At 36.4% G+C, this 25,992-nt stretch overlaps 1 protein-coding gene across 2 annotated transcripts in view; it reads left to right on the top strand.

The window, feature by feature from the left end:
- zmat4a (zinc finger, matrin-type 4a) overlaps window positions 1–25,992 on the top strand; it is a 115,010-nt gene that overhangs the window by 67,140 nt on the left and 21,878 nt on the right. For both annotated transcript variants that reach the window (XM_079870895.1, XM_079870894.1), the window contains exons 4-5: window positions 10,306–10,462; window positions 18,790–19,014. In XM_079870895.1, the coding sequence (XP_079727021.1) occupies window positions 10,306–10,462; window positions 18,790–19,014 (382 nt within the window). The remainder of the gene's footprint in view (window positions 1–10,305; window positions 10,463–18,789; window positions 19,015–25,992) is intronic.

Genomic DNA, 25,992 nt, shown 5'->3' with positions numbered 1-25,992 from the left:
TAAAAAAAACAGAAAATAGCATAGAATGTAGCTTTTGAAAGAAAGTTGTGAAGGGTAAAAGTGTTTTTGCATTTTGTTTGGAGATGTATTGTTGCTCTTATGGTGGTACTATGTATATTTAAGATATGATGCAATGTGTATTTTGTCTAGCCTGGGAAAACCCAGACAACTTCCGGCAAATTTAGATTTGCTCTGCAAGTAACTCAGTTACTACTGAGAATGGTCTGGTTTTATATTTTCTCATGAATTTTTTTACATTGTTACCAATACATCATTGCCCTTATATAAATATATATATATATATTATTTTTTTATTTTATTTAATTTTTTTATGTATGTATGTATGTATATTTATGTATATTTGTATATTTATATATGTATATGCAGATTAAATGTTTTTTTATTTGTGGCAGTTTCATTTATGTGTATGTAATATTTATGTAATGTATGGTTGTTAATTTTAATTTTAATTATTTGTGGCAGTTTTATATTCAGCCAGTTTTATATATACTGTTTATGTCATTTTTGTACATACAAATATAAAGTAACACATAGTTTGTATCTTTAGTTTATATTTGTTATACATACAGGATCCTTTCCTTCAGGGACTCACTGATCCTCTGTGTACATTGTCATATTTCCTTCTCTCTTCTTGGTATTTGGATAGCTACAGTATTACAAATTCAGCATCTTTTTCCCCACAGGCTGGTTCTGCTGTTCCAATCAGATGGTTATCAACTTCCTGATTATTCCATCAAAGCCCTGATGAACCCTGTCAGACTCTTAACAGTTCTGTCTCTGCTTAGTTGGGCAACAGGCAGTCCTTTGTCACTTTGAATTGACTTTATACAATAATTTAGAGATATGCAAAATGCAGGCCTATTGCACAAATTAAGCACTAAAATATGAAACAAACTGATTTCAGCTTTCAAACTCTAAACTCAGTTTGAGTTACATGATCTCAATATGATCCTTGACACAGTAAGTTGGACATGCTGTAGCATGTGTGCAACCGCAAAATGAACATAATGGAAAGTGTTTACCAAGATCTGCATAGGGTATATGAGTCGGTGTCTTAAATGTTAAAGGGATTTTTTACCTAAAAATGAAAATAATTTACTTCCACTCAAGCCTTCCTAGGTGTATATGACTTTCTTCTTTCAGACAAATACAATCGGATATATATATATATATATATATATATATATATATATATATATATATATATATATATAAAAATGTAAAAATGTCCTGGCTCTTCCAGACTTTATAATGACAGTGAATGGAGGATGATATTTTGAAGCCCCAAAAAATTGCATCCATCATAAAAGTAATCCATTCTGCTCCATGGGGTTTAATAAAGGCCTTCTGAAGCGAAGCGATGCGTTTGTGTAAGAAAAATATCAATTTTTATAACTTTATCAATTAAAATAACTAGCTTCTGGCAGATGGCCTAAACAAGTCGACTAACGCCAGAAGAGTAACACTTGATGATATATGACGTAGTAGTGAAAGCTTTGACACTTCTTGCGGTTCAAACAAATAGGGCTGGGCAACAAACTCAAGCTCCTCCAACATTTCTCTTCTCTTTAAAAAAATCTCATTTTAGACTTCTAATTCGTGGAGTACTTTTATGAAGGATATCGGGTGCACTTTTTTGGCCTTCAAAATCATATCCTCCATTCACTGCCATTATAAAGCTTGGTAGAGCCAGGACATTTTTTAATTTAACTCCGATTGTATTCGTCTGAAAGAAGAAAGTCATATACACCTACACTGTAAAAATTTACATGATTCATATGTTTTTACATTGCTTTAACTCATCAAAATAAGTTAAGCAATTTTAAAACTTTTTATGTTATGCAAGATTAAACTCATTTTTTAAGTCAGTTTAATGCAGTTTAAGTTAAAGTGACTTAAACATCCAAGTTTATTATACATAAAAATGTAGGCAGCAACTTTCTTTTACAGTGTAGAATGGCTTGAGGGTGAGTAAATTCATTTTTGGGTGAACTATCCCTTTAACCAACATTATTGTTCATCCATTGGAGAAAAGGTAACAGTGTAGTTAGATTTTCCCATGATTTTATTCTCAGCAGTTGTCAGAAATGAGTGAACAACAGCATGAAGTTCTTTTAAGAGTATGAAAATGATACTATACTGTAAAATGAAGTGTCAACCGACAGCAGTAATCAAAACAAGACCATTAACAATAGCAGGGCCATTAACAAAAGTTGGAACATATGCAAAAACATGGAAGTCCCTCTCAATAGAAGAGCTCTGAGGATCTAAGGGTAGTACATTAACCTAATATGGATTAATGGATTCACATTTGTTGCATGAGAGGCTTTATGCTTTGGCAACGCATTCTTTTTTTGTCATTCCAATAAAGTGAATTGAATCGAAACATAATATTGCTTTCTAAATAATTATACAGATTATCATAAAAGGAAGAAAACTGATTTTGTTGTTGAAATGAAATGTTACAGAGCCCCTAAAGGGTCATGGTGGAGGAAAATTACGGGATGGGAGGAAAAAAGGCAAACTTGTTCTCAAAACCTTTTGCATAAAGTTTCTCGGGGGAATGCAAAACTTTGCTCATGTGTCATGTACTGGTCCCACTCTTATTCTCGTTTTATTCTCCCTCCTTTATTTTCTGTCTCCTCTCAGCTGTCTCTATCATTAGCTAAAACCCAAAATGGAATAATGCTCTAAACTGAGTAGAGTTGGCGAAGGTTATTCATGGGAAAAGATTAGCATCGCTGAAGCTGATGATTGTTGAATGCAAAGAAGCTTAATTGTTGTGTGTAAATGGGCTGCATTAGAAAACAAGCATTCACCAAGCATTAATCTTGAGTAGGAAAATAATTATAGAGAGCGTTCTGTGTACCCAGGTCATAGTTGCATTTCTTTGACATGCCGTGTTTGTTTATTTTCAGTTAGTGATGTGTGTAATATAAAATATTCTCTCCTCTCCCACTGTAATATGTAGGGACAACGATAAGTAAGACATTTGCTTGTTGCTTACTCTGAAGTGTGCTCTGCTGATGAATTAGCCCAGTTTTGTCTGAACAATGGTGAATCTAGTGGCATTAAAAATTACACATTATACCTTAAATCTTTAACATTGAGATTTTTTAGTGTAAAAAAAGTTAACTTTTTACTTTCTTTGCTAATGACATTGCAAGTTTACAGAATTGTACAAGTCTACTAAAAATTCACAAAGAAGGGAAAGTAGCGTGGCATGGAGTTTATAACAGTCCTCTGATACAAACCTTTTATACCCTGATTATTTTCAGCAATTGAAGTCGCAATAATATTGTTATTATTGTAAAGCTCTGGGGAAGACACTATGTTTTGTGTTGACAGAAAAATTAATTTGTTGCTTTCAGATAAAAAAAAAAGATTATTTTATTGCATGAATGAAAAAGACACATGCGTTTTGCTGGGGAGCAATGCGTCTTTCTAAGTGACAGGCTGTGAATTGCTGTGTAGACGTATATTCAGATGTGTAATTATCTTCAGCTTTGCACATGGCTTTAGAATAAGTGAGCCGCACATATCTGACAAATCACATTGGAGATTAAATCTGGAGGGATACAGCTGAGTCAGGGGTTTTGTGTTGCATTTTCTTATAGAAGATTCCTGGATGTCATTTTTCTGTTCAACATATTGTTCATGCACATACATATTTGTGAATTTTTGCCTTTGACTCTGGATTTGATGCTTGGATATAAGCATTTATTTTTCTTTCATCGTAAAGTCAAAATAATTTTTTTTAACCCTTAAACGCATACCTCTGGTTTGAAGTGACCCGGGTCGTCATTCATTACCCTCACGCTTATTCATTTTTTTAAAGTTAGACATCAACCACCTTTAGTATTCCTCAAACAATTCATTATAAACAATATGACAAGTAAAAAAATAATAAAATTATTAAAAAAATGCCTGTTTCCCATTTATTTATTTTTGTAAACATTTGTAATGACGAGGTGTGTAACAGTGTAAGTATATTTTTTCTGCACAACAATAATTTAATCTTTAATGACTGAATAAGTCCAATTCACCTTTATTCAACAAGGTGGCAAGGTGGCCAAAGGGTTAACATGATACAGTTTGCTTTCATAATTTGATGTATTTCCAAGTGAAACAGAACAGCCAACATGAAAATATGTAGTACTAGACTTGATTTATTCCGGGTTGATTGTTCGTCACACCAGAATGCCTTCAATGCCAAAGTTTCTTCAAAAGAAGAAAATGTTAAAAAATGTTTGATTGTTTGTTTATAAAACCAGGCATAGGCTTTAAGAAAGTATCTTGACGCATGAATTTGGTGGACTATCTTTCCACTTGTTAACATTAACCTTTTTAAAATAAAAATAAATGTGCTTAAGTAAAAGTCACTTTCATAAAGTCTTCATTTAGCAGTTTTTAATTGCATATTATAGGTGAAGTAAGTGATTTTTGAAGAATGCTGTTGAAAGTGGATCGGACCAAACACCACAACACACTTGTAGTCTATCAGCAGTAGGGGCGTATCCACTCATGATGGGGGAGGAGAGAGAGTGAGCAAGAGGGAGATCTGAAGGAGGACTGTAGAAAGAGAGATGGCTGAGAGACATTACAAAAGAGAAAAGGTCAGAGGAATATCACCAGAAAAAAAGGGTTATGATCGGGCAAGAGCTTTTAGGACCTGCATTAATATTAGAAAAGCTTTCCAGCGCTGGAGAGACCAAAGTGGGAAGGCCTAAAAACAGAGGTGGTGTTGTTTCTGCTCCATACATAAATAACATTGGCTTTGAGTGTCATTGTTTGTCTGGAGCTTGTGTGCTGCTGGCGACTAACAATGAACTCTTGCTTTTGTATACTCTTGTGTACTGTATGTTCATTTTTTGTTCTTGACGTTCATCCGTCATATTCGCTTTATTTTTCGCAAACGATTATTTTGCATCGCTTCTGCTATGATAAAGAGACATCCACTCTTATATTGTGTATTCATGCATTTTAGGCGCGGAGCAATGAAGGGTGTTTGTTTGGGTTGATTTCAAATATCAACAGTGTTCAACAATGTTTCTCAGAAATCACTTGCACCTTTAATTTTAGCTTAAGTTCAAACTTAATATTTTTGCATTATCTAAAATTGTTTTAGCAATTAAAATGCTCTTAACCAATGCAAATTTGCTTTGCAAGGGTAATTTGCACCATTGTGCGTATCAAATACACTTTCAGAAGGTCTAAAACAATCATACACAGTAATTTAACAATTAAACTACAGCACTTTGAGCCAATGCAAATTTGCAACATGGTGACTTTCCAACACCTTTGCAGATGACAGTCATTAACACCCGTATTCTTTATCAAATTTGCTTTTAATGGAAAGTCATTATGTTTTGATTTTGATAGTGATTTCATTTTGCTGTATTATATTGTGAATGTCGCTGTAACACAAAGACTGAATGCACTGTACGAGGACTCGTGTGGGAGATTCTGCTTTTCAGAGCAGCCGAGGTATATATGGATAAATGGATAAGCTGAATGTACAGCACACATACCGGACCACAGAGCAAGGTCATTTGGAGAAGTGCTGATTTTGTGTGTGCTGTCTTTTCAGCTCCCTCCATTAGCACTGAGGGTGCTTGGCTTCCATGATACTTACAAACAAAGAAGACAATGCTTTTCTACAGACCAGTCTAGAGTCTAAGTGCATAGTTCCCTGCTACACAGTGTGCAAAAGCAGTATATTAAATGAAGTAAACAATACGGAATTCAGAGGCAAAATGTAGTAGCTACATCTACATTAGAATGGAGAAAAATAGCTTCAAAGTTTTTTATTGATGATAAGCAGTGGTTAAAGTGGGATTTGGCAGGTGGGGGAACCCTCAAATTTTGTGTAGGAGCAACAGGGAAAAATTACTCACCGTGGGACAACATATTGAGTATCGTGGTATAGCAATACTTTTTGGGACAAGATTGTCACTGTGGCACCAAGTATCACAATACTTATTTAATACTTTTAATGTTTTAATTTTGGTCCATCTACACTGATATGATGACGATACTATGTTAAAATTGCTGAACACCACGATATGGAACACAACCTTGTTTTTCACAATGAAAATTTAAACATAAAAATGAGAAGTCCAAAACTGACTGAAATGTGATATAGTTAGGGGGGTTCGGGGGCATGCTCCCCCGAGAAAATTTGGATTTCTCTGACCAACATATGTGCAATTTAGGGCTTTTGAAGGCCAAAAAAAAATTGAAAAGAAATAGCTTTAAAACTTTTTCATTAGATTATTTGTCAATACCTGCTCTCTCCTCATCTTCATCTTTCTTTTTCTCTCAGTCTCCTTCTGCCCTAATTCTTCCCCTCCTAAAGCTGAACTTTGACTGATAGTCTTTTCATTTTCATTGGCTGTACCCAATGTTTAGACCTGTTGTGGTATTTATGCAAATTAGCACATACGTAATTAGATTCTGCACCGTTTGTCCATGTTAACAAACAATTTAAAAAAACTTGTAATACATTTTTTGTTTGTCTTGATTTTTTACCCTATTCACGTAAGTAAAAGAATGAATAGGTGTAGCCTATGAATAGGCTATATTTGGGTCTTTTTCTAAACTTTCCCCTAATGGGATTCCTCGGGGCTTTTTTTCCTTACTCAGGACATATTGAGGAAACAAAATCAGTTGAGTTTGCTTCTGTTGCAATTTGTTCAAGGTTGACCCCCATTTTGGCTTATAATGACTGGACTGTATGCAGTTGGTTGGTGGAATTGGCAGACGTTCCCTTGTGCTGTGGAAACGCGTCAAAGCATTCTCAGGTATAAATATAATATATAATCAAATAATAAATAATAAAATATATTATAAGGGAAAACAAATGTCCGGCGAATATCGAACCTAAAACTAACTTTACCGCGCTCAACCACCGTGAGTGCATTTCACGCATTACGCCGGTTTCACACTGCACGCATTAGCAGAGCATAAGCAGCGCAGGAGCAGTGCGTATGGTGAGCAGGAGCAGGACACGAGCGTTTTGCTTTCACACTGGCAGCGTTTGTCACGCGCGGCTGAACCGCAGCGTGTGTAGACAGAGTACTCTATTATCAGGGTAAGTTGGCATTGCTTTATTTCGTTTTCAAATACATTTAAGAGAAAAGACTTGTCAAGAAGCTTATTTTATTAATCATTTCATTTATATAACTTTGGATTCGTCTTTGTTTTTATTGTTCGGGCAACAAGTTTGTTTTTGGACATTTGTTTTCTTTTTAAATTGCTGTTGGTCATTTGAGTGACTGTTTAAAACACAATAGATATCATCAATGCGCTTTTGGGGTAAAAAGCGGTGTATTTTGGCCTTGATCAATGCGTGTCACTTTAATTCAGCGTAAGCGGCGCGTTAAAAATAGACTGGGCGCCGAAACTATCGCCGCACTGCTGTTCCTGCTCTGCTCCTGCTACGCGCTGCCGCGCCGCTTCTGCGTGCGGTGTGAATGCACTCATTGATTAACATGGACGCCGAAAAAAATACGCGCTGCTCACGCGCCGCTGACGCTTGCGGTGTGAAACCGGCGTTAGTAATCGCTGGCGTTCAGCGGGGAAGGGAGGCGTGAACCGGTGCAGATGCACTCAAATCAGACAGGAGAACCATGAGAACATAACGTCGGGACTCGGGAAGCGTGTTTGTGAAGGCGGGGCCAGGCGGTGATATTCAGTTTTGATTTGATGAATGATGAGAATCATTGAATTTGATGAGAATAATTTGATTTGAATCTATTTATTTATTAATTTATCTGAGGTGCCGGAACGCAGTTCCGGACCGTTCCGGCCCACTTTAACCCCTGATGATAAGCCTGTGAGCCTGAAGTGTAAGTGCTATAGGAACCAAGAAAGTTGTTCCTTAATATGGTTAAATTATTTTCATGGTGGTTTTTAATGTCATAAGTCAAAGAATATACTTTGAACAACACCAACATTGCAGATGTAGTATGTTTTGTAATGTGTGTCCAGTATATACTATCTGCATGCGTAGAGAAAATACTTCTGAACTTCTTCCTGTCTCACTCTCTTTTCTAGTACTTCAGATTGTCATGCACACAATTCTAAATGCAGTCTCTTCATCTCTGCAATTTAGGAAGATGTGTTTCCTGCTCAGACAGAGTGAGTTTGTGTGTTTGCATGCTTGTGTAAGAATGCCTCCAGGCACAACCTAAGACTGTTTTCACTACACTTGTGTCACACCAGTTTACCCTTCCTATAGTCCAAGGCTCCGTGGCAATGGAACAAAATTGCTGGAAAATTTATGTAAATGAGTTCCTTGTTTTATTCATAGAGCTGGAAACTGAGCTGTAGGGCAACCATTGTTTTTGATTACCATCAATATAAAGTCTCTCCCTGTAATTACAGTTAACAGCTACAACGCCTGTAAGGAACATCCAACAAGGCCAAAGACTAAGAAAGTTCACAGTGGAAGCTTTACAAAATTACAATGTTTTAGGGAAAGGAAGAGAAGAGTAGACCTTTGAGTTGGCATGACAAACAAAAAAAGAAAGACATCGCATCAGGTTTGGTGTCTTAATTCTATTCGTGGGATGTTGGAGCCATTCCAGTAGGTACGTAGCCTGACTACGTCAGACTTCGTACTTCCGCTCAATTTCATTTCGCTTCTGTACTCAGTCTGAGATAGCGACCGTTTTCCTAAGGCCTGAAAACAGCCGGTCAATCAACGAACAGAGGGCGGGCTGAGAGCCGTGACGTAGACGCTGATTGTACCGTGGATGCGTAGATTTACTTCACATAATCTGCAAAAGGCGTTCACAGCCATGTTCACTCCGATATTTCGCTCAATGGTTTTGTTTTCGCATCATACATGTGTTTACAGTGGAAGTTAGATGCGGCTGAGCATGCGCATAACACGTCATAACCAAACGTTATGTGATTGGCTTACGGGTAACCAATGATTCCCCCCCCCCCCCCCCCCCCGGTTATCATCTGATAATATAAATGTGTATAATTAAGATTTTTTTGTTGTTTGTTTCACATTTGAAAGAAGTCTCTTATGCTTACCAAGGCTGCACTTATTTCATCACAAATACGTAGAAACAGTAATATTGTGATATATTATTAAAATTTGAATATACTTTAAAATGTAATTTATTCATGTGATGGCAAAGCGGAATTTTCAGCAGCCATTACTCCAGTCTTCAGTGTCCTTATTCTCCAGAAATCATTCTTATTTGGTGATCTGTTTATTATTGGTGCTCAATTATTAATATTGTTTTTGCTGCTTGATATTTGTGTGGGACCTGTGATACTTTTTTCTTCAGGATTTTTGATGAATAGAAAGTTCAAAAGAACAGCATTTATTTGAAAAAGAAATCTTTTGTAACATTTATAAATTTCTTTACTGTCTCTTTTAAACAATTTAATGCAATTAAAATGCTTTATTATTATTATTATTATTATTTATTATTTATTATTATTATTATTATTATTATTATTATTATTATTATTATTATTATTATTTTAAAACCTACTTACCCCAAAATTTTAAATAGTAGTGTATCATTTAAATTGAATCAAAGCTGAATTTTCTGCAGTCATTGCTGTGATCATTGTATGCTGATTTGGTGCTCAAGAAACATTTATTATTCTTATATTAGTGTCATCTTTAACCAATCTCAAAATGAGTATCCATTTTTCATACTGTACTTTATTATGTTGGGATGCCTTGTTTATTTTTTTTATTCTTGTAGAGAAAAACATATAGAGGTTTAATATCTACCATATTTAGTTGCTGGCTTTTTGGTATAGGCCAGAAATCATGCATCCCTAAAAGTGAATTCTATTTGATCTCCAGCCCAAACATATACTTATGAATGTACCGCTGAGAAAATGAACTCAGTCATGAAATGGCTTCACAGATTTCACATCTTCTATTTGGTATAAAATGTGTAATAGATTGTACTGCAGTCAGTGGGTGAGATCTTCAAATTCTGCTTGTGATGGTTCAATCAAACTGGCCCTATTACTGTAAAATCACCTCCATTTGCATCCTAGCAGGAACCACATAAGCAATCCCAAAGTAGCCGAGACCTTTTCTCCCCTCCTGCTTTCATTCTTCACTTTGTTATATTTGCAGCACATTTACCCTCAAGTGTTCCTGGGGTGTTTGACCTCCGAGGTTAGAAGAAAAAAGTGCTGTGAGAAAAAATGTTCTAGGTTCTTGCTTTCCTCTTTCAACCCCATGCCCTTGCTCTTTGTGACCTTCTGACCGTTATAAATGTGTCTGATGTGTTGCAGGGCAGTGAGGAGGGAGATGTGGATAAGAACAAGTGCTGTACGCTGTGTAACATGTCCTTTACTTCAGCTGTGGTAGCGCAGTCTCATTACCAAGGCAAGATCCATGCTAAAAGGCTCAAACTTCTGCTGGGCGAACAGCCTGCCATAACAGCCAAAGGTAAGCGTAGCGCACTCACACACACATAGCACTAAAAAGTTCTCTGGGAGGGTGCTTATATATGATGAAGAGATCAATCGGAGAAGACTGTGTGTTGCTGGAGGATCAGGGCAGGCGTTTGAAAGAGTCGGACACTCTTAGCCTTGCACTGCACATCAGTGCTCACTGCCTACTTGCCTACAGGGGTAATTGACCTAAAAATAAGGAGGAAGAAGGTCTATGTGTCTGTCTGCAGCTTTATAAAAGGAGCTTTGTGGAAGCAACAAACTGAAAGCAGTGTGTTTGAAGAATAGTCGTCACACTGTCTGCATATTTGTGTTTATGTCTGTGTTCATTCTTGCATTATGCTTCTATCATGCAGTGCTTTGCTGTGCATGTTAGGTTTCTGACCTGTTTACAGCACAATAGCGGTGTGAGATTGTGTCGAGAATGAGCAGGAAACACTCGGGGATCAGTGGGCTCTCAGAAATCATCTGCCTGTAGGAGGACACACAAAGGAAATACAGTACAGTAGAGAGAAGCTGCGTGTGTCATTTCGATTTCAGCCATTGGAGAGAGAGACTACACTGGCTCTCAGTTCTGTTCAGCATCCATTACTCACCAGCTTTCCTACTGGCTGTGCCGCCAAATGCCCAATGTGTCTATTAATTGCACTCTTCAATGGACAGCTGCGCCACATATGGCATAGTTAGGAGGCTTACCACATCACATCCAGTGTTTAGGATCAATTACACAATTCTAACGCTTGAGATACACTCTGTGTATCAAACTGATGTAATCTAATGGGCGTACAAGGCAGACTGGTGGATGAAAATCACTGTGGGGTACTTGATTCTGATTGGCCCGTGTTGTTGTCCATAGCAACACAACATAACTGACCATTATCTGGGAAAACTTTGCACTGAATAACAACTGACAGGTTGATCAGGACTCCTGTGGTCTCAGAAATGTCATGCCCATTTATTGGCTGTGCAGTTAGTGGAATAATTAGTATTATTATTTAGGGGTATTTTTATTATTACATTTATTTGATTATTTTAATTATTTTAATAATTATAATAAAATACATTTAAATAAAAACAAATAATTATTATTATGATTAATTATAAGTGTTTAATAATTTTAAATAATTAAAATTGTATTCAAAATAAACCCATTGACCTGATCACCCCCGAATGGGATCATTTTGCAATAATGACAGACTGACTGTATATTTATCCTTTACTTATCAACCCTAATTATTGTTTAATAGTCTTGTGTGCCATGTTAATTTAAAATTCAGTGGTTCAGTTTTTTCACAGTCTGATTTTGAATACAAGGCTATGTAGCATGTCTGGCTTAAAATGAATTGCTACTGTAGTCTTGATTTTTTTTCTTGCTCTCTCTCTCTGCTTGTTCCTCCCATGTTTCCTGTCACTGACTGATGCCATCATTAGCTGTGCCATCTGCGTCTGATGGCTTGAGACAGACGAGGCTTGTGTCCCACTCTGAGGGGATTGAGGCAGACCATCAATCCCTCTGACATGTGGCATACTGAGACATACGAGCTCAGGCCCAGCTTAACTGAGCAGAGAGGAGTTCTCTTTAAACTCAGTAAGCTTTTCAGTGCCCTGACAATCTGGGGACAAACTGTAAACATGTTGCAGTGTCTCCTCAAAATTTGTTCACAGTAGCCAAAAAGTGTTTTTGAGAGAAAGACATTAGGTAGGTGATGTTTGAATGTGTGGTTTATTGATTTTTAGATTAGAAATGTTGTCAAGAACTACCTCAAAGTCTGTTCCTGGTCAATGACAAATGATGATGTCTTCCTAGCTCGAAAAACAAGTGTGACCATTCTTAGAAATGTAATCTTTGTATTCATGTTGTTTTAATTTATGAAAAATGTTTAGATCATTTTCAATTTTGATTTAATTACTCTAAAAAATGTTGAGTAATATAACTGTCAAGCATAAAGAAATACAATATTTTCCATAAACCTCATCTTAATCATTACATTTCAGAAAGTCTTCAAACCTACTTTTCAAATGAAATTATTACTCATTTTATCTGAACTAACATGACCTTTTTATAAAAAGCCAAAGTATGGCAAAGGTTTTTTATCGTTTTTTTTTTTTTTTTTTTATCTTTTAAAATCACAATCTCTGGTCACCACTTTGACATTGAGACTTGGCAACATGGCAACATAATTTTAGAAATTAAAAACATCATGTTCGTCATAGATGTGTATTCAAGTAATTGTCTTTATCAATTACATTTTCATGTATTTTTGAATAATTGAATGGATCAATTTAAAACACAATTAATTAATGCTTAATGAAGATACTTTTATGAAGTAAACATGTATTGTGTGATGGGTTTGGATCTCAGTGGCTCTACCACAGTATTGAAATAAAACCAGGCCGTTCACAGGCGACCCTTATTGATTTCTGCATAACAGAAAGTGACGCGGCTGAGTGAAGCCACTGACCCTGAGCCAAGCTCATCTCCTGGGAAACACTGTTGTTTTAGCCGGATATCAGCCAATAACACAAAACATTCTGTCTCTTTCTCCCCCTCCTCTTCTGAATTCATTAAGACAAATGAGAAACCACTGGAAGGCCGCATCTATTATTGACCTGCATGTACATCCGTCTTTATACATGACATTTAAGGCTACTACATCCATCTTATCAAGTTACTTAGCAGGGTGTTTTGCCACCAGGTCTGTTTGTCTATGCTTCCTGTTACTGAATGTTTTTGCCTCTTGTAAATATGGGAAAATTATATTTTGTTCATGCATAAGTGTGTCTAGACTAGATATACAGTTTATTGTGCTTGATACCTAATTATAATATATAATATTAATTACAATTTCCTTTTAAGTCTTCCATTGTCTTCAAGAAGCATTCAGTTTTCTTTATTTTTAAGACCTTTTCACGTTGTAAAATATTCCAAATATGTGGTCAAAAATTTTCATCTTCTATAATGCAGGGAACAGGATGAGATTCTGCAGTGAGAAAATTGTACAGAAACTCCTGTACGGACTCAGAGAGGAAGAGCAGATAACTGCAAGGATTTAAAAAGAAAAAAAGAAGAAAAGAAGGCCTTGATCCTGTTCTGGTTGATCCAGAAATGGATTCTCTCAAGCTGTATACCTTCATTGCATTAGGATAAGATTGCATGTGAAATGCACGTGAAATGCATAATTCGGTGGTTCATGCCATTTTCTGCACGCCAAAGCTGTTTACAAGGCTGTTGCACGAGTTGTGTATTTGGGTGAAATATAATATAAATGTAGTTAGAATGTAAATAAGACATGTAAATAAAAATGTAGCTTTACTGTACGCACAATGAAATGTTGGTGTTTTGACGGTTTCATGATGTTTTGTCTGTTAAAAGTATAAAATGTACATCAATTGGTTTCTGATATATGTATTTGTATTTACAATATTGACTTGGAAATTGCGACTTGTATATGTGCAACCTCTGAGTCAGTACGAATTTACGTTAATTCAAGTAACACGTGAAGGCAGCATAAACCTCATATCTAGGCCTTAAGGGAATCTGTAAAGTTTGACAAAGGATCATTCACATAGTTGTACAGTCATCCCCTGCTCCTTGGATGTTCGTTTGTTAAATATATTGGATATTTTGCATGTTTTCCCCCACAACTGAATGTGATAAAAGTGTGCAGACGTGTGGGTGCAGCAATTGTCGCCTAGAAATCAACCTAACAAAGTTTTGTGCATATGACTTGAGCAGGTCTTATGCTTGGATGAATGATCTCTCAGAATGTCCCTCTCCATCTTTATGTCACCCAAATCTTGCAGCTGTCTTTGTGCCTGCAGTAAATCTCCTGATAGATGACTCTTCCCTTATTGCCTAAACTGTCACCTGGAATTACCTGAAGTTTCTCTGTTATTTCCTCCCACAGAATCTCATTAATGTTTCATATCTCCTGCCTGCTAGTGTCAGAGTATTGTTTGTTAAGACAGAAACGCATTGCTGGTCAATCTTTTTACAGCTGCAGTGGCCCTGAAATGAATTTTTGGAATGTAAGAAAGTGATTTCAATCACTGCATTTATGAAGGTTTTCTTTAACACAAAGGTTTTCACTTCTGACCCGCTATCCCCTCCTCTGTCCCTAATTACATTCCTGTTATATATTAGCCTATCCTTAGCCAGGGATACTCAGGAGCCTTCTAAGTGATTTTAAAGTGCTTTTATGCTGCAGAAGGCAAAGGGCAGCAAATGAATGGAAGAATGGAGGTATTTCCAACTTTTGGGGTTCAGACATGCTCATCAATCCTTCCTGAGCTTGGCAATGAGAGGCACAGTGGGGGGAGTGAATAGTAAGGTGCTAATGATACACTAAAATAATGTTTCATGCCAAAAACAGAGTGAGGAATAGCGGTTAAGAACAAGGTTGAGGCCACCCCGTAGTGACCAAGAGAACATTAAGTAAAACTGAGATGGCAGTAATGAATGACTTTAGTGTCACAGGCCCGTGGCACAAAATTTAATTTGAGCAATATAGACGGACTGTTAAGGCTGAAGTTGGGTTGCTGTAATTACATTGGGCGAGACACTGCTGTCTGCATTGGGAGACTAGTGATGGTGAGTGATGGTGTTATTGGAGACATTCCCTGGGAATATATTAATTTATCCTTTATCATTTTTGTGGGGGCTCATCTAACATGCTTAAATATGCCCAGCGTGATATTTCCACTTCACACCACCAACTTCATCCTTATGAACAGTAGTATACAGTGTATACTGTATGCTACGGTTTAACAGTTTGGGGTCAGGGTTTTTTTTTTTTTTTTTTATACTTTTATTCAGCAGGGATGCATTCAATTGATCAAAAGTGACAGTAAAGACTTCCAAAAAGTCCTGTTCTCCTAAACTTTCTATTTCTCAAAGAATCCTGAAAAACAATGTTTAAAAACAAAAATATTAAGCAGCACAACATTGATAATAATTAGAAATGTTTCTTGAGCATCAAATAAGCTTATTAGCATGATTTCTGAAGTGTCATGTGACATGTGATCGGAGTAATGATGCTGAAAATTCAGCTTTACCATCACAGGTATGGTAAATACATTTTAAATTGTAATAATATTTCACAATATTTCTTCAAATTAGTAAACTGTCACACAAGTGAGGCTATGCATTGCTCGAATACCACACAAGCAATGTTTTATAATGAGGATCTGTGCAGAATATGGCATTTTGAGTACACGCATTGATATAACAATGAATCAAGACATTCATCTCCACATATTCTATTCCACACACAAAACAAAGTGAAAGTGACACTTAAAACAACACTATAAACTATAAGTTTCACTATGTGACACATGACTCAAAGGGAACAATGAACACTACAGTACAAGTAATTTAGTAAATAATGTCAAAAAGCTTGTATAAGCCCTGTATTTAAAAAAAGCCATAAAAAACATACTAGAGACCCATATGGTAAAATGAAATGGTTATCTTGTACAGGGATGCTCTTGTGTTTGTTTCCTGGAAACTAGAATCTTTCCTGTTTTTCCTTTTGATGGATGTCATTCTGTAAACCAAATCAATACTCCAATGTTTCAGTGCCGGATTCTGCTAATATCCATAGTGTTATACTGCAAGAGTCTGTCAGATACTCCAATAACTGCAGCCAGGACTTAAGGGAGTTTAACACATTATGTGCATTATTTTCCTGTCTCTTTTATATTAAATTTGTATTTGCTTATTGCACTTTTAACATTGGTTTGTCAAGGCATAATTTGTTCTTCATAAACCGCTTAGCCTTACCACACATAAAAATGCTTGTTTATCTAAATATTCTAAAGGAAGAAGTGTGAATAATCTTCAGATAGGACTAATTAATTTAATGGCTTTAATGCAAATTCTTTGTGTTTTTAAAGTGACATGAACTGATAGGCCCTGCAACATTTCTTGACAGAGAATCACTGTCAGTTAAAAATAAACTAAATTAAGCTTTATTGAAATGAAGTTGCTTGCTCATTTACTGTCGCCCTCTCTTGTGGCAGCTCATTTATCTTCATTAAATTTTCATCTCATATAGCTTTTTCATTTACAGTATCAAATTTCAGTTTTGCAGCAGTGGTTGTTAATTGCCTAAATTAAATTTTGTGACCCAAGTAAAGCGTGCATTATACTTGTATCAACCCAGCTCGAAAGAAGAGTGAGAACCCGACTGAAGGACTAATAGATACGTTTTGGCAGGGTATAAATGTCCTGTCTTGAGCTACAGGGTGATGCAGCTGGCTGAAGAACAGAGTTCGATTTATTCCACCATAATTTGTAACTTAACTAGTAAATGACTACTTACTTTCTGTGTAAGTCTGTGTAAGTCTATGTTGAATTGTCGAAACTCTGGAAAAGATACTGAGTCAGATCACGGTCACCCCTCAGTGACACCTATGAACACTGACAAACTGAGACACAAAGTGGTCTATTCTCTCCAATTGTCCCCTCTGCTGAATAATAGGATGTGATGTCGATGGTGAACAGAGCTTTTGTAAACATTGTCTATGGCAGAGTGGACAGCCACTGAGGTGTTAAAACTGATAATGATGTGATTGATGGTGACATTTATGCATAGGAATGCATAAAAGCATACAGTAAAATGAGTAAAGAAGCTTGGCTTTGTGTGTGGTGTTGTGTGTTGTGGGTCAAACAGTGCAAAGCTTCACCATCTTGTTAAAGTCAATGACAAAGGCTTGTTAGTTGTATAGCAGAATACACATCTAAACAGAAGGACAGATACAATCTCAGTAATTGTGTTGTTGCTGTCAAGATCAGAAATAACTTTTGATTTTAGTAGTTTCCAACTAGTCAGTGGTGAACAAGAATAAAACACACATTGTTTGTTTCATTGGGTTATCCAGGCAGTAAAATGTACTTGCACTGCTGGGAATAATTTATGTGAGTTTCTCATTTGCTTTCTGAGCTTGTATTTATGGAGACAGAGGTCCAAAAATCCTCAAGCTATCTGGATTGCAACCAGGGTCCAAAATCACCACCTTCAAGTGCCAATTGAGTGTAAGACTTTGCTTTGGCAAGTAAATAAAACAAAGTTCAGTGCCAGTGGGTAATAAGAAATGGCAACATTACATGCTTTAAGACAGATAGTCTGCCCCTCATGATGTAAGTGATGTGAGCTATTCAAAACAAAGAAGTACAAACAGTAAAACATTCTCTGTTCCTCACTTCTTTTAACAATTTTTTGTTTATAGAGGATGCCTAAAGGCATTTTTTCTCCAGAAGTCTGTTGCAAATAATGTGTAGAATATTATTTACATTAATTCTCCAAAATAACAAGAAAGACACAGTCACAATTTTTCTGGCATGTGTAGTTGAACGACGGATACAGTAATGTTGCAAGTGACATCCTGTGATGTTTGTCCAAAATATGAATGGAAAAATGGCTAATATAATAAAATAACATTTACACTACTTTTCATAAGTTTGGAGTTGGTAAGATTTTTAAATGATTTTGAAAGAAGTCCCTTTATAAGTATATTATATATACTTATAAGTCCCTATATAAGTATATTATATATATAATATTTATTATAATGTAATTTATTTCTGGGAAGACTAAACTGAATTTTCAGCAACCATTATTCTTTAGAAATCATTCTAATATGCTGGTTTGCTGCTCAGGGAACGTGTTATTATTATCATTGTCAAAAACATTTGCACTGCTTAATATTTTTGTGGAAACAACAATCATTTTTTTCCAGATTTTTTGATAAATTGGAAGTTTAAAACAACAGCATTTATTTGAAATATAAATCTTTTGTAGCAATGAAAAGTGTTTACTGACATTTGTCATGAATTTAAAGCATCCTTGCTAAATAAAAGTATTAATTTAAAAAAAATCTTACTGACCCCAAACTTTTGAATGGCACTGTATACATCTTTAAAATAAAAATAATTCAAAGTACAGGTTCATGGCCAAGAAATGTTATTGACCAGTATTTTTTCTCAATTTGTCCAACATAAAACTTGATGCACAGAGAGTGTAATGAAAATGTGGAGATAAAAGTTGTCTCCTGCAACCTGCGGTGAATCTCTCCTAGAATATTTAGGGGTGTGTCACACAGAGCACAGACTCTCTGCCACTGACTTAAGTTTTATATAGCAATATACAGAATTTACCATCTTGTCCTTGGTTGCCAAACCTCTGCAGACTTACTAAATGCACCTTCCCCCAGCATATTTCGCTATTGCGCTCAAATCCGAATTCTTAAAACACCCAATATAAAATAAATAATAATAAATGACTATTCCATTGTAAGCCTTGTTCTGTTTTGTTTCTTCAGAGGTGCCACCTAGTCCAGTGAAAACACCCTCCTCAGGAACTTCACCTGTGAGCTCGACCCGTCAGCACCGGGATTCTGATCGCTACTGTCAGCTGTGTAATGCTTGGTTCAACAACCCTGGAATGGCACAGCAACACTACGATGGCAAAAAGCACAAGAAGAACGCAGCACGTGCAGACCTGCTGGAACAACTAGGGAAGACTTTAGACATGGGAGAGATGAAAGGTACTGACTTTTAAACCCTGTCTTAATTGCTGTTTATGGCTGCTATGGATTACTTTTGCTATTAGTTCATTACAGGCTGAGCCACTGAATTGAATGATAAAAGATCCGTATTGCTTTACTGTCCTGTGAATGAGAATGCTGATGATAATGGGCAGTGCAGCTGACTGGAAATGTTTTGGTTATGTGAAATTACATACTGTGTCATATAATTAGGCTTGAAATGACTAGGTACGTTGCCGTTATCTGGTTATTGATGTTCATGGAGAAATGGGTTGAATGCAAATTTTTTCAATGTGTTTTTCGTGAAGTCTTTCTTAGTGTGTTTTACATTACTGATTTACATTTCAATTTATGCCCCGCCCCCGAAATATAGAACATCTGACCATCATCTAATCAATGTCAAAAATGTACTATTTTGAATAGTGACCTAGAAGTAGTGCATAAGCTGAAGTATTTCATAATCATTTTTACATCATGTTTTCTGTTTCAGTTTTTTATTTTATTTTAAGACTTGTCTATCATGCAGCACAGAAATGTCACAAATGTCAGCTCATTTTCCTTTGATGCTGTGATGTCTTTAAAAGTAACTTTATTTCTCTTGAAGAAGGAATTCAGAGTTGTGTGACTGTTACTCAAAGAATGAGAGCTCAGTGCCAAATTGTGAGGTCACAAACCTCTGTTGCTCATGTTATATCACTTTGTTTTTTATTGAAGGCTATTCCCAGCTAAGAGCGATAGTTGGTGCCGTGGGGATCACTTCCTTGATAGATTAATGAAACTCCTCACATAATACAATAAAACTTCCTCTCAATGTGTCTTTTACTTCCCTTGCCTCATCTCTAGCTTGGGCTCCAAGAGAATAAAAGCAATATGTTTGTGCGTCCAGAGACTCCGATTCAGGCTATTAATTTCTATGGGATGAAGAGTGTGATCTCCCATTGTCTCATGGCTCAAATTATGTCAATAACAATTACTAATAAATGTTCTCTCTGCTGAGCGAGAGAGTCCAGGCCAGCGGCCACTGCTGCAAGGGATTCCACTGCCTAGCAGAACTGTTAACATGGGATGTTTCCACTCATTAGAGCTACAGGACTCACTCCGGTACAGCTCAAAGCTTTGGAGAGATTGCTGCTGTGAGACTGTGCTGATGTTGGGTTTAGTTTGTTTGGACTGAAGGTTATCCCCAGCTTAGAGTGATGGATGGAGGATTCAGAGCTTCCTTGTTAATGGAAGACACATGGAGACTTGGCCAGGCTCAGTCAGCACGAGATTAAAATAGAAAAACAATTAGGATGAGTGCTGAATGAGAAAACAAACTGGATATTTTACTAAGTTACATTTCACATTTTCCAAGAGCATATAATGAACAGGTTTTATATTTTATTTTATACCTGTTTGTTGTACGCACAGTAGGTAATACTTTACAGTGGGGGAGGGGATTTTTGTAACACTTTTCACTTCATCTTTAATATGATTTTCCCACGTTTATCCACCCAATTTCATTACAAAAATATTAAAGAAACATTTAGGGAATGTTTTATTCTAAATCAGCTAAGAGGTTGGAAAAATCATAACAGATGTGTGAGGATGTTATTCACTTTAACAGTTTTTTTGGAAGTGACATTTGTGGGTCCAGTTAAAGTAAATTGGGAAAGTCGTATTATTTTAATTTCTTCTGAGACCTGATATTTCTTTCCTTTTTCTACACTGCCATTCAAAAGTTTGAGTTCAGTGAGTTTTTTAACAATACTTTTATTCAGCCGAGATGCATTCAATTGATCAAAAGTTACAGTAAAGACATTTATATTGTTACAAAAGATTTTTTATTTCAAATAAATGAACATTCTATTCATCAAAGGATCATTCTTTCAATTGAAATTGGTTTAAACTGATGGTGTTACAACCATTCCCAGCCTTCCCTATTTATCTGTTTGTTCTTTCAGTTATTACTTCTGATGCTTTCAGTTAGCATTCACTGTCACACACTGTCATTTGTGGATCAGGCAGGCCTGGACCAAAATGGACCTGTAGAAATAGCCAGTCTGTATACTGCACCACAACTGTCTTTCATACACATTTCCTTTTCACTGGGTTAAGGAGGGAAAAATGGATGGGCCAACCATCTCTGCAATTTTCCCCTCAGCTGCTTGTTCTCACTGTCTGCCCTGCAAGGTCTCCCACTAATGTCACCTAGTCATTACTCCAGCCAGGAAATGTCAGCGCAGACACCGCACCGTTTGGGAGTACGCCTCTGATGGCTTCTCTCCAACGTGATTATCAATTAGTAATGGTGTGGCAAATCACCCTAACTGCAAGAGAGGGAAATGTTGCAGGAGAACTTGCTGCCTAATTCAACGGGCTGGGAGCTGCTGGTGGCAGGCTCATCTTTCACACAAAGCGGTAACACCTACAACACTTGCCTCTGTCTCTCTTTCAGTATCCATCCCATGTTTTTTTCTCCTTCTGTCTGCTTGCCTTAGACTTTTCTTCCTTTTCCTCTCTTTGCATTTATCTGTCCCGGGCAACCTTTGAGTGTTGTCTGCTGTTCAGAACATCAGAGAGGGAGGCAGCAGTCACACTTTGAAGACCGCAACATCATGAAATATTCATAGATTTTCTGTTGAGCGCTATGTCTGCGTGGTTTCTCATCAATGTGTGTGTGTGTATCTGTGAGTGCAATGCACGTTTTCTCTTCCTGCGGCTTTGAATTGCAGCACCTCTCTATTTAAAGTACACAAAGGGAGGGCTACCAGTTACCTATGTGTTCTGCAGGCTTTAAGAAGGGTAAACATCAAGAGGTTCTCCTGCACTGTAGAAGCAGGGCCAGTATGCAGGTGGTGTACAGTACTCTATCAGGGTGCCAGTTGAACATTATGACAAATACATACAGTTTTTTTTACAACTATGAGCTTCAGCTGTATGCAGCGATTGGTGCAGTTATACAGTTTATGATGCACTGACAAAGAATTTTGGAGTCATCGCTTCTTTGTAACTAGCAAGCATGATGTACTGATCAAAAGATATTTAACAATAATAAGGAAAATAAATAAATATATGTAATTTAATACATATGATTTGATACATATGACTGAAATAAAGATGGGTTAAAATAAGTTGATTGGAGTATAGATAAATAAATAAATTGTACTATATATACACACATTCATGATACAGATAATATAATTGACAGGCCTTTTTGGAGGTCATCTCTTCTTCATGATGTACTGATCAGAAGTTATATTTGAATATATAAGGACAAAAATACAATAACATGCAATAACTTAATACATGATATTTGAAAATCATAATTTGTAGCGGTTAGTTAACGATTTATTTACATGTGTATTTATAACTTATCTATATATTTGATCTTTTTTGCTGTTAGTGTGCAGGTGTTTTTCCTCCCTTTTATCTCCTCCTTTTAAGTTTTATTTTAATTGAATCCTTGTTGGCTTTTTTTGGACCTAATTTTGTTTGTACCGACATATTCAGTGCACAGAAATGTTTCCTGCTCTGGGACTAAACTACATCAGTACAGTAAGGTGTTTGTGGTGTGCAGTAATAGGTGTCTAAAGCCTGACACGTTTTAGTTTTTCTGCAGTGAACTGAAGAGCAGACCTCATTTTCTGTCTCTTCCTCTTTTGCATTTCACTCTGAGTCGTTTTCCTCATATATGAGTGTGTAGTTGCTATTTTCACACTCACATTCATCCAACACATCCTTTTAACACTTAACACTGAACAAAAACCCAACTCATTAGAGTTCCAATCCATAGTCATTTTGAAGAAGAGGCAGCAAATGGGGATTATTTTCCTCTTTCACAACACTCTGATAGAGAGTGGAGGAAGCCCTTGTGATTTGAGCCGTCATTGCAATGTGTTGGAATTATGCATGGTGGCCTCTTTTTTCAGATTTAACAGTCTCACACAGCTATCATGTTGCGGTTTTCACACTGACAACATTTTATGTTTTCTAAATATAAATTAGTGCAAAAAATATATCCATGTTCTCTATTCAATCAAAGTATAATGCTTGCAATGCAACACTGCAAAGCAGCAACATTCCACAAACCATCGACTATGTAACATCAAACTGAGGTCTTCACCACATTTTTAACAAAACAGAATGGGAACTTGCTTTTCGTCGTGTTTTTAGACAGTTATTTTATTATTGCCATATACGGTATTTAGCAACACAGTGACTGGAATAAATGTTGAAAACTGGACTTTGGTTAATGCTTTGGTTTGCCTTTGAGGAAAAGAGCTTTAGTTTCACACACAGCTTTAGTTTTGTGAGCAATCAAGTCTGCTTAGCTGTCCTCATTATAACGAAGAATGCTGATATAATGCAAAATTATCTGATTTCAGAAGTGATTATGGCTATTTTCTTTTAGTGTCATCACCAAGCTAATCAGGTAGTGCCTGTGACAAGTTCCATATATCCAAACACTTGTCCTGCTGGTTAATTGGAAAGACAAGATTGGAGATTTAATTTGGCTCGTCAGTTAATCAGCATCTTCACTCCGAAGGACTGTGCAATTACATTCTTCCTGCCTAGTGCTTCAGTCTATGATTGGCCTCACGTGCCACTCTGAAACCGATCGAGGAGTGTTGGTGGATAATGCGTTTTCATGCTAAGGTGACATGTTAGCTGTGTTCTCTAGTCTTGGTTGAAATTTTACTTTCAGTTTTTGGTAAGAAGTTAGCTGTTGTTTCTTAAATGATTTTTGTATAGCTGTCTTAGAAAAATATCTAATTTAAGACATACACCCTCGCACCGTTTTAATAAAAAAAATAATAGTTCACCCAAAAAAAATTAATTCTGTCATCATTCACTTATCTTCATGCTGCATTTACATTCGTCTGTGGAACTCAAAAGAAAATATTTGTAAAAATATTTGAACTGTTTTTACACTTTTAAAATATACACTATAGCTAATATGTGACCCTGGATCACAAAACCAGTCACAAGTCGCACGGGTATATTTGTGGCAATAGCCAGCAATATATTGTATGGGTCAAAATTATCGATTTTTCTTTTATGCCAAAAATCATTAGGATATTAAGTAAAGATCATGTTTTTATTTTTTTATGAGGCATTTATATAGAGCTTTCATATGTGCTACTGTACACCCAAAGCGCTTTACAATCATATCAGGGGATCTCTCCTCAACCACCACCCGTGTGCAGCATCCACTTGGGAATGTTCCATTAAGATATTTTGTAAATGTCCTACCGTAAATATATAAAACATTTATTTTTGTGAGTGAATGCAGCACAATCGCGAACATAAATGGACAACTTTAAAGACAATTTTCTCAATGTTTCGATTTTTTAATTTTTAAAAAAATTTTTTTACCCTCAGATTCCAGATTCTCAAATAGTTGTATCTCGGCCAAATATTTTCCTATTCTAACAAACCATACATCAATGGACAGCTTATTTAATCAGCTTTCATATGATGTATAAATCTCAATTTCAAAAAATTGACCCATGTGACTGGTTTTGTGGTCCAGGGTCACATATGTATCTTACTTATGTGAATCATTCAGGGGCCAATTTGTTTTCTGCAGAAAAGAGAAAGTCATACAGGTAAATGATGATTGAATTTTATGTTTTGGGTAAACTATATAAGGTTCTTTTACCACATAATTGAGGTAGTGTAATTATTAGTAGCCTATTTGAATATAATCAGGTAAGATACTAATTGAATTGTGTTGTATTATATTTGCACTGCTAAATATGGGCACTAGCCGCGGGCTTTTTCAATTTGATATGGTTGATGTGTTTTTTTCTGCAGCAGAAGTGAATCAACATTTGCTGAATTACCCACCACTTAGATGCCATCTGCCTTTCGCTGTACAAATATGGGCATATTTTTCTCATTCATTGTTGTTCAGCATATTTTTGCCTATATTTAAATCCACACAGCAGAGCTAATGATGTAATCACATGGAACTTTGTGGCATAAACGTTGTTCATTCACAATAAAAACATGCTGATTCTAGCATGTCTGACAGGTTAGTGCTCGATAATCATAGTAGTGATCATTATGGGATGTTTTGAATTTGACCTCTGTCCTTATGCTCATGCATGAATCACTGCCCATGTACAATAATGTAATTATAATTTTAAAAATCTTTCTGTTCTCATTTCTCCTTACAATCATATTGGGTCTCCTGGCTCAGTGAGAGGGTCAAAGCGAGGTCTGTTCTGTACCATCAGGCAGGCAGATGCCTGGAGGTAAAAATAGATGAACCAGTGTTGCCTTAAAGCTCATAAATGTTCAACTTGCCAGAGAGCTTGTCCTGTACTGCATTACCATTACCAGATATGTAGAGGCAAGAGTGGAGAGAGCATGTGGAAGAGGTAAAATAATCATTAAAATATATATGTGTGTGTGTGTGTAATGGTTAGTGACTAATAGTCTAACTATTATTCTAAGTAGTTTAAGTTCGATAAACTATAGGATCGACAGATGGGGATCTCAGTAAGAATGTCCCAGGGCATGTCCCAGTTCAGTGGTGTTATGATCCCTGTCCTGACGAGACGAGAAGCCTGAGGTGATAATATCCCTGAAGGCATCATTAAACTTTATTGTGCCCCAGGAATTCTGCAAGCTGTTGGTTCCATTCCATCTTCTTCACATTTTTATTCTGAATAACATTCTCAGCCAAATGGTCAAAATGTAATGTATACAAAAATCCTTTCCTCTCTACATTTCTATATAAGTGACTGAAAGTTTGTGTATTGTATTTATAACCAGCTGTAAACTGGGTGAGCAAAGAGGCCACATTCAATCTCAGTTCATTTATTCCACTTGTGGTTCCTCTATTCCCGCTTGGAAGATGTTCTGTGCTAACAGTAATAAATCTGAGACAATGGCGACAAAGATGAGAGAGACTTCTAGGAGTTACGCACTGGTCGACTCTTCATTGCTCATGTGTTCCGTGGGCAGCGCGACAAGCGGAACTGATGG

The sequence above is a fragment of the Squalius cephalus genome (assembly GCF_949319135.1).
Source record: "Squalius cephalus genome assembly, chromosome: 5".
NCBI lineage: Eukaryota > Metazoa > Chordata > Actinopteri > Cypriniformes > Leuciscidae > Squalius > Squalius cephalus.
This window is presented reverse-complemented; position numbering and strand designations above follow the sequence as displayed.